Below are 9,917 nucleotides of genomic sequence, written 5' to 3'. Positions count from 1 at the left end.
AGTGTATATTTCATCATTTTAAGCTAACAAAATTGGCATCCAAATGAACCACATCATGTTTGTGTAACTCATTTTCATCATGTACAGATTAGCATTTCAGAATTCTAAAGGAAGTATAGAAAGGAACTTTATTATGTGTCAAAATCCTGTGTGCATGTGCAAAAACAAATCACAGATGTCATTAAAAAAATGATATCACAAAATAATTAGTTGTACTGTTCAGTGACAATCGAAAACATGCAGTCATGTGACTGAAAGCCCCATAAAACAAAATAACGTTTGAATGTTAAATTGTAAAAGAACATTCCATCAAGTGTACAGGTGGTATTAGGTAGTAGTTAGATCTATTTACTATCGGGATAGATTAGAGTACTAAACCAAAGGGTCTTCTAAACAGCCAGATAGTTTAGAATTTTGCATTAGTAATTACCACATGAAGCTTAGGGGTATTAAGCATGTGTGGTTACATTTCTAGACATCTATTCAGTAGCAGAGTGGAATGTGACCAGGTAAAACATGGAACAAATGCTACGTCAGCACTGTGTAGGCTTTGTAAGTCTGTACGATGTGTTAATGTGTGTCAATAAATTATAAGAATGATGAGAAGATTGCATTGATCATTTGGCAATTGCACTGCAACTTGAGACAAAAACACAAAGATATGGTCTAAGGCCTGAATTGAGATGCTGTATGAACAATTAATTGACAGTGCACACACGCACACACACACTCACACACAAACGTTCTCACACACACACACACACACACACACACACACACACACACACACACACACACACACACACACACACACACACACACACACACACACACACACACACACACACACACACACACACACACACACACACACACACACACACACATCTGGCTTCACATAACATTGATAGTAGGGATGTGCAGCTTCTAAGATAAAGTGGTAGACAGATAGATACTGTGGGTAGGCAGGCAAACAGGCAGGACCTCATTTAAGCCATTGTGAGTAGCCATGTCATCATTGCCACATGTACAGAGCCTCGTAAAGGCCCACTCATGCCTCTCCTATGGTCTAAACCAGCGATCTGTACACTGACTAATTTGACCAATTGTTTCAATCAAGAGTGGAGCACATTAGTGTAGGCATAAGTAAAAATGCATGAACAACTGGAATGTTCATGAAACCATATTCATTTAAAAGCCACATGTCTGTATGTACTTTACATATACAATCTTGTACCTTAAAGATATTCCACCTAACGCTCCTGACTAGACTTACTCCCAATGGCACCATTAATTGGCCATTCACAGGTGTTGCAGGGTGATAGTATGGCATGCATTATAGTGCAATGTCATTCACCTATGCAGTCTGGCTTTCTGGTGCATTAAATGCTCTCGTCAAAGTGTTAATTCCACAAAATCAAGAATGCACAATGCCATTTACAGGCTTCTCCAAGTGTAGGCGAAAAAAGGGACTTAAAAGCACTCTGCTGGATGTGGGTGAGACCAGGAGCAGATACCAGGGTGTGGTAACCCTCTCTAACAGGTCACTGCTCCTTTAATCCCCCCACCTCCCCCTCAACCCCAAATTCATGTGATAACACTGGCTGTCCAATGGCACGGTGGCAGCATCAGATTTTCGGTGGGTTGTTGGTGACCTGGTCAATCCAGCGCAGGAACCTGCTGACCCGCGTGTACACCCCGGGGAAGGAGGGGTCACCACAGCCATGACCCCAGGAAATGATCCCCGTCAGCACCCAGCGCCCACCCTCCCCCTGACATACTAGGGGACCACCACTGTCACCCTGGCAACTGTCCACGCGCCGACGGTCCGACAGGCTGCCCGCACACAGCATGCGGCTGGTGTAGCGCTCGCCGTATCGCTTCTTACACTTCCAGGAGGGCAGCAGGGGAACCCAGGCCTGCAGCAGAGTACGGGAGTACTCCGAGTCTGAGAAAGAGAGAGAGAGAGAATGAGACAGAGAGATAAGAGTGAGGTGGCCAAAATAAATGGAAATGTTCTGTCATATAAATATTGAGCAAAGAACAGATCAAATGGCTGATTCCAATGTAAACACACAGGGAACTCTCCGTAACAGAGAGGCTCATGGTCAGTACCTGTGATGCCCCACCCTGTGATGACACAGGCGGCAGGCCTCTTGCCCCACTTGTTGCCAGGCGCAGGGAGGCAGGCTGAGTTGGTATGAGGGTTGAAGGCCACACAGTTGCCCTCGGTGCCCTTCAGCCTGAGTAGGGCGATATCATACTCCGAGCCCTGGCTGTGGTACTTCCTGTGGATGACGATGAGCTCTGGGGACAGGCTGCGCTCAAAGTCATCCCTCTCCTCCGTGTGGTAGTCACCCAGTCGCAGCACGTAGCGAGATGGGTCCCTGCCAAACCTAGGAAAGAAAAGGTCAGAGAGGGAATTAAGGTCTGAGGAGGTTAAGCCAAGCTGAAAACAAGACTTGATTATCTCCTGCCAAGAAAAACACATTTGAATTGAAATGATCAAGGCAGTGACTCAAATACAAGTATCACTTATAAGTGGCATGACATCAATCTCTTATTAATAATATTTGATAAAATGATTGACATATGTTTATGCTACATTACTACATTACTGTATGCTACACTTGTAATTTTATATAATGTGGTCACTGCAATTCCATCATTGGGCACTAGATGTCTTTGTGGCCCACCTCTTGAAGCAGTGTGCAGCAGTCAGGACCCAGCAGGAGTTGATGAGCGTGGCTCCACACAGTGGATGGTTCCCTTTGGACTGGGACTTGAGCCACAGAGACACCTGCCAAGGCCAGTCCCCCCTACCACACCCAGGGGAGGAGAGAGAACATTAGCAGAAATAGATCATGGTTGATTTGATGTTATGATTTGACTTGTGTATGTGTTTGCATATATCTATGCAGTCATACGGTAATAGAACCGCTGAGAATCTGTTTGTGTGTGTGTGTGTGTGTGTGTGTGTGTGTGTGTGTGTGTGTGTGTGTGTGTTTGTGTGTGTGTGTGTGTGTGTGTGTGTGTGTGTGTGTGTGTGTGTGTGTGTGTGTGTGTGTATGTGTGTGTGTGTACTGTACTTTACTATTTATATTTTTGACTACTTCAACTTTTACTCCACTACATTCCTAAAGAAAATAATGTACTTTTTACTACATAAATTTTCCCTGACACCCAAAAGTACTCGTTACATTTTGAATGTTTAGCAGGATAGGAACATGGTCCAATTCACACACTTATCAAGAGAACATCCCTGATCATCCCTACTGGCTCTGTGTGGCCCTGGCTATCCGTAAATGTAAAAAAACATGAAAATAGTGCCGTCTGATTTGCTTAATATAATGAATTTGAAACGATCTATACTTTTACTTTTGATACTTAAGTATATTTAAGCAATTACATTTACTTTTGATACCTTAGTATATTTAAAACCAAATGTTTTTTTAAATTTAACTCAAGTAGTATTTTACTGGGTGACTTTCACTTTTACTTGAGTTATTAAGGTATCTTTACTTTTACTCAAGTATGACAATTTGGGTACTTTTTCCACCAGCGTACCTGATTGACTTGTCTCCACCAATAATCCTCCTCCTGCGTCGCTGTGTGTTTGGCCTCATGCCACAGGTCTGCGTTATTATGGCGCCGTCCCCCACCGGTTCGGGTACGTAGTCACAGATGACCCCTGCATCCTCACTATGCCGGCAGTCATGGGCATCTTCTCCCTCGGCCGGACACTCCCCCAGGTACGTCTCAGCCCCTGTGCACCTAACATTGTCCAGGTGGATAAGGCCCTGGCCCTCTCCAAAATAGGCCATGGAGCGAGCCTTGGACACCCCACTGAAGAAGAGAGACAGGGAAGGTGAATCTTAATATTCCAAAGTGGCCCTGGCAGTTAAAGGAAACCACATACTTGGCAGTGAGATATGAAGTAGAAAGGATATATGATACAATGGCAAACATGAGAGAGAGAATCCATATTTACACAAATCCCAGCTGCCTGCAGACCACTGCAGCGTTGATGTCATTCCAGCCGTCATCGCACACGCTCCCCCATTGGCCATTCAGAAACACTTCCACACGCCCTTCCTTCCGGCTCTCTCCAGCAACCAGTCGAACCAGAGGGCCTGAGGCCAGAACAGAGAAACACAATAAACCACAATATATTACCATAATAACAATATTCAATTTTACTTTTCTTTCCAATATGATAGACATCTAACTGAGATATGTTGATAGCAATTCTGATTTGAGGTCTTATGAGGTCTCAGTGGGTACAGCGAGTACAGGCCTACCTGTGATGTGTGGCAGCCCTGGCACCTCGTTGGTTTCACCTCCCCTCTCACAGCGCACCCCTACGTCCTCGCTGTGGGAGCAGTCGTGGCGTCCCCACTCGGCGTGCCCGCAGGCCAGCAGGGTGCCCTCTGAGCCCTTACACTGCACTTCATCCAGCAGGATTAGCCCTGTGCCCTCCCCGTACAGCCCGTCTGACGCCACCTCTGCACGCCCTCTGCTGGACCAAACACGCCATTACTGCAGTATCACTACAATACTACTACAGTTAAACCTAATTCACTTTCCCAGTACATTGTATTTGTACATAAAAGGACCCCTGTAGACCAACCTGAAGCCCAGCTGTCTACAGACCACTTGTGCATGGTGCTCAGTCCAGTTGTCATCACACACCGTACCCCAGTCCCCAGAGTGGTACACCTCCAGACGACCTTCCCAGGGACTGTCAGACCCCACCAGCCGCACCACACCATCTGCAACACGGTGTGTGTATGAGACAGTGTGTATGTGTTTTCCATACAAATATGTGTATGTTCACAAAGCGTTCCTGTCCTGACTCCTGACCTGTATATGGGTTACAGGACACGCCAGCATCCTCCATGTGGTCACAGTTGTGTTGTTGCCAGTTGTTGTGGGGACACTCCTCCAGGGAAAGCTCATTGCCTGTACACTGCAACCTGTCAAGGAAGATGGGTCCAGAGCCCTGACCAAAGTGGGCCCACGTCCACGCTTTCGGTACCCCCCTGAGTGGACACACACACAGGCATACACAATGACCATATATGGACATGTAAACAATATATGGCAACCACTCAAGGATCATCCTGATGTGCACATATAAAATGCATTCCCACCAAGTAAACAGGCCTTATACGTACTGTACAGAGCACACACACATGCACTTACACAGCAGAGAAACACATATACACGACACAAAAAACACTCACACACACCAAATATAGTTATGGAGAGATATATGATTCATGATCTGAAATGAGTCCTGGGACAGATCCACTTTCTTTGTTTATCCACTCTTTGTACTGTAAGACAATCATTGTGTGTGTGTGTGTGTGTGTGTACATGTGTATACATGTGTGTCTGAGCAGAGAGAATTCCCCAGTGGCTTGCTTTGCAGGCCCTTATTCGTCAGAAGCCAGATGACCTGCTAAGAGTGGCGATGACGTCTGAATAATCTGGATCAACTGGCTCCTCTCCTCCAGCAGAGCAACAACCCAAAACACTGTAGGCCATCAAAAATGCATGCCTTCCGTTCATCTATATTGATATAGTTCACTCAGTGGGAATGTAGCAGTGTAAAAAGGCTATCCTAGCAGGAGTGCCTCCATCTCTGTGGAGAGCAGAGAGCTTTGGTTGGTGGGTAACTTCAAGCCTGGGAACCATTGCTGTTTGCTACCACTGATAGGGTTTAACCTCTAGTTTTTACCTACATATGTACTAGACGACATTTAGTGGAGGGAATCACATTCAAAACCCATATGCTGCATGTCAAGCACCATCCTCCAAGCAACTAGCCATCGGAATCCCAATGCTGCTCACCCAAGGCCCAACTGCCGACAGACAACTTCAGCATCGATGTCATCCCACTGGTCATCACAGATGGTGCCCCACCTCCCATCATGGTACACCTCCACACGACCCTCAAAGTCCTCCAGGCCACCTACCAACCTCAAGGGGGCGCCATTGCCTGAAAAATACAGCAGAAATCAAATAAAGTCCAAGTTTACTGGTCACATTACTCACGTACACAGATTTGCAGGTGTTATAGCAGGTGAAGGTAAATTCTTGGGTTTCTAGCTCCAACAGTGCAGTAGAATGTCTTGTGTTACTAGCTCCAACAGTACAGTAGAATGTCTTGTGTTACTGGCTCCAACAGTGTAGTAGAATGTATTGTGTTACTGGCTCCAACAGTACAGTAGAATGTCTTGTGTTACTGGCTCCAACAGTGCAGTAGAATGTCTTGTGTTACTGGCTCCTACAGCGCAGTAGAATGTATTGTGTTACTGGCTCCAATAGTGCAGTAGAATGTTTTGTGTTACTGGCTCCAACAGTGCAGTAGAATGTCTTGTGTTACTGGCTCCAACAGTGCAGTAGACTGTCTTGTGTTACTGGCTCCAACAGTGCAGTAGAATGTCTTGTGTTACTGGCTCCAACAGTGCAGTAGAATGTATTGTGTTACTGGCTCCAACAGTGCAGTAGAATGTCTTGTGTTACTGGCTCCAACAGCGCAGTAGAATGTCTTGTGTTACTGGCTCAAACAGCGCAGTAGAATGTCTTGCAAATACAATACAAATACATAAATAATCATAAAATCTAAACAAGAAATCAAGAAATGACAGAACAATTATCAATCCAGAGTAGATATATTAGAGTGAGCATGGGACAGAATACAGAATATGAATACGCGGTGTGTTATATAATTTGGAAAGAAATGTACAGTAGTAGGTATATTAGGATGAGCTATGTCAATAATACAGTATATACATGCACAGTTAGTAGACAACAGTATATAAACAGAATATGAGGTGACTAGCATTCAATAACACGATATACATGGGGAAATAGTCTCAAGGTGCAGGGCAGTGTACCGGGCAGGTAACTGGCTAACTGGCTAACAGTCTGATGGCCTGGAGATAGAAGCTGTTTTTCAGTCTCTTTGTCCCGCTTTTGATGCACCTGTACCGTCACTATAATCGATGATAGCAGAGTGAACAGATCATAGCTCGGCTGGCTGAGGTCCTTGATGATCATCTTGGCCTTCCTTTTCCACTGCTGTAATGGTCTGAAGGGCAGGCAGCGTGCCCCTGGTGTTGTGTTGGGCTGCCCGCACCACCCTCTGGAGAGCCATGTGGTTAGTGCCACGCAGTTGCCATGCTGAATTTCTTTAGCCGCCTGAGGTTGTAGAGGGGCTGTTTCACCTTCTTCACCACGGTGTCGGTGTGGTGGGACCGTTTCAGGTCCTCAGTGAGGTGCCCGCCTAGGAACTTGAAGCTTTAAACCTTCTCCACTAAGGCCCTGTCGATGTGGATGGGGGTGTTTTCCCTCTTCTGTCTCCTGTAGTCTACGATCAGCTCCATCGTTCTTCTTGTCCAGGTGGGATAGGGCGGTTTGCAGTGCAACAGCGATTGTGTCGTCCGTAGATCTTTTGGGGTGGTATGCAAATTGGAGTGGGTCTAGCATGTCAGGAAAGGTGGAGGTGATATGGTCCTTGACAAGCCTCTCAAAGTACTTCATGATAACAGAGGTCGATGCTACGGGGCGATAGTCATTTAGTTCAGTGACCTTAGCTTGCTTGGGTACAGGAACAATGGTGGACATCTTGAAGCAAGTGGGGACAACAGACTGCGATAGGGAGAGATTGAATATGTCCGTAAACACTCCAGCCTGCTGGTCTGCACATGTACTGAGGACGCGGCTTGGTATGTCATCCGGGCTGGCAGCCTTGCAATGGTTAACATGCTTGAAAATCCTACTCATGTCGACTACAGAGATCAGGAGCTCGCAGTCCTCGTGAGCATCAGAAGCCCACAATGGCGGTTCTGTGTTGTTTTCCTCAAAGCAGGCAAAGAATGTGTTAAGTTTGTCTGGGAGTGAGGTGTCGGTGTCACTGACGTGGCTGTCACGAATCCCGCTTCCTGAGTCTGTTTTTGCCTGTGTTCTGTCCTGGAGTGTTTTTCCGGTGTCCTGGAACGCACCCTGTCTGGTTGCCGGATGACGTAGCTAGTTGGGAGATCTCTGATTACCCACACCTGTATCCCATCAGCTATCTGCACACCTGGTCCTGATCATCATCCCTCCACTTCATAAGCTCTGACCTGACATCCATTCCCTGCCGGATCGTTAGCCATGAACAGTATGTCGTGCCAGCGTATCAGCCTCCATTTTTATAGAGTTTGTTTTGTTGTTTTGTACGTCTTGCTTGCCTTGAACTTACCTCCGTTCTCTCTGTCTACAGTCATTCCCCCGGAACACTCATTCCATCCCTACCTGGTCGTCGGTGGCTTCTGTTACTCCCTTGGATCTGCCAATTCAATCCCATCAACTCAACTCCGCTGCCCGCTCCGCTACCTGGATCTTTCTATCTCTACACTTAAACTTGTAAATAAATACTCACCTTCGTCTTACTCTCCTTGTCCTAGTCTGCTTCTGGGTTCTACGTTAGAAAACCGTGACAGAACGATCCGGCCAGGAATGAACCCAGCGGACCTGGAATCCGTTCGCCATGCCATTACCCATCAGGAGAAGATATTGGGACAACACAGCACGGCGCTACAGGAGATAGCGATTTCAGTCCGGAATTTCTCTGCTAGCTTGACGAGTATCCAGGATCAGCTCAGTTTGCCGACGGATCCTCCACCACCTGTTTCACCCCTCTCACCTGCCGCTTCTGGAGCGGTTTCCTTCCGTGAGCCCAAGGTACCGACGCCTGATAAGTACGAAGGGGATTTGGGAAGATGCCGTTCATTTCTTATGCAGTGTGGTTTAGTGTTTGATCTGCAGCCCCACTCTTACGCCACAGACAAGGCTAGGATAGCTTTTGTTATTGAACTGCTGCGTGGTAGAGCTTTGGAATGGGCTTCAGCTGTTTGGGAACAACAGGACACCTGCATGGCGTCATACCAGGAGTTCACGGCAGAGATGAGAAAGCTTTTTGACCATCCAGTCCGAGGTAAGGACGCAGCTAAGCGTTTGTTCTCTCTTCGCCAAGGAGCTCGCTACGTGGCAGACTTTGTGATTGAGTTCCGGACATTGGCTGTGGAGAGTGGGTGGAATGAGGAGGCACTACAAGCGGCTTTTTACCAGGGGTTGTCGGAGCAACTCAAGGATGAGCTGATCTCCTATCCGGAGCCTTGTGACCTGGACAGTTTGGTCGCATTAGCTATTAGGGTGGATAACAGAGTTCGAGAGAGGAGGGAGAAGCAGTGGGTCCCGTCCAATCAATCAGCTACTCGGTTACCATTCGGGTCAGGAGGTGGACCAGAAGGTGTTAATCATGTTTCCCCACACGGGATTAGTGGAGGAGTCCTGCCGCCAGATCCTGAACCTATGCAAGTGGGGCGGCACGGGTTAACTAAGGACGAGCGCCAACGTAGACATGAGACCAACAGCTGCCTCTACTGTGGTAGCTCGGAACATTACATCTCCGTTTGTCCTCAGCGCCCGTTAAACTGCTCGGCTCGTTAAGTTTGGGAGGTTTGTTAGCGAGCCAGTTTCAACCTCAAGAGCCCTGTCAGACCTCATTTTCCTGCTACCCTCATAAATAAGAATCAGAGTTTAGTGATTAACGCTTTCATCGATTCAGGTGCCGATGACAGCTTCATTGATGCCGACTTAGTGGAACAGCTGGGGCTTTCCAAGGAGCAATTACCGGAAGCCATTGAAGCAACCACTCAACGGCAGTAGTCTGGCACGGATCACTATGAGGACTGAACCGGTTAAGATGTTGTTGTCGGGGAATCATTCAGAGGTTATTTCTTTTTTCATTTTGCCTTCCCCCCATGTTCCTCTGGTTCTTGGATACCCCTGGCTAAGAGAACACAATCCCTCGTTCGATTGGGTGACTGGAAAGGTAACTAGTTGGAGCATTGAGTGCCATGCTA

At 46.9% G+C, this 9,917-nt stretch overlaps 1 protein-coding gene across 1 annotated transcript in view; it reads right to left on the bottom strand.

The window, feature by feature from the left end:
* Window positions 1-837: 837 nt before the first annotated feature.
* The window catches only part of LOC120017629 (neurotrypsin-like), a 29,278-nt gene continuing 20,198 nt past the window's right edge, over window positions 838-9,917 (bottom strand). Inside the window, exons 6-14 of the mRNA XM_038960514.1 lie at window positions 5,857-6,004; window positions 4,864-5,042; window positions 4,631-4,772; window positions 4,302-4,516; window positions 3,992-4,133; window positions 3,568-3,846; window positions 2,697-2,819; window positions 2,116-2,396; window positions 838-1,948 (exon numbers count right to left, since the gene is read on the bottom strand). Of these exons, the coding sequence (XP_038816442.1) occupies window positions 1,629-1,948; window positions 2,116-2,396; window positions 2,697-2,819; window positions 3,568-3,846; window positions 3,992-4,133; window positions 4,302-4,516; window positions 4,631-4,772; window positions 4,864-5,042; window positions 5,857-6,004 (1,829 nt within the window). The 3' untranslated portion in view covers window positions 838-1,628. The remainder of the gene's footprint in view (window positions 1,949-2,115; window positions 2,397-2,696; window positions 2,820-3,567; window positions 3,847-3,991; window positions 4,134-4,301; window positions 4,517-4,630; window positions 4,773-4,863; window positions 5,043-5,856; window positions 6,005-9,917) is intronic.

This window comes from Salvelinus namaycush, chromosome 22 (genome assembly GCF_016432855.1).
Source record: "Salvelinus namaycush isolate Seneca chromosome 22, SaNama_1.0, whole genome shotgun sequence".
NCBI classification, from domain to species: domain Eukaryota; kingdom Metazoa; phylum Chordata; class Actinopteri; order Salmoniformes; family Salmonidae; genus Salvelinus; species Salvelinus namaycush.
This window is presented reverse-complemented; position numbering and strand designations above follow the sequence as displayed.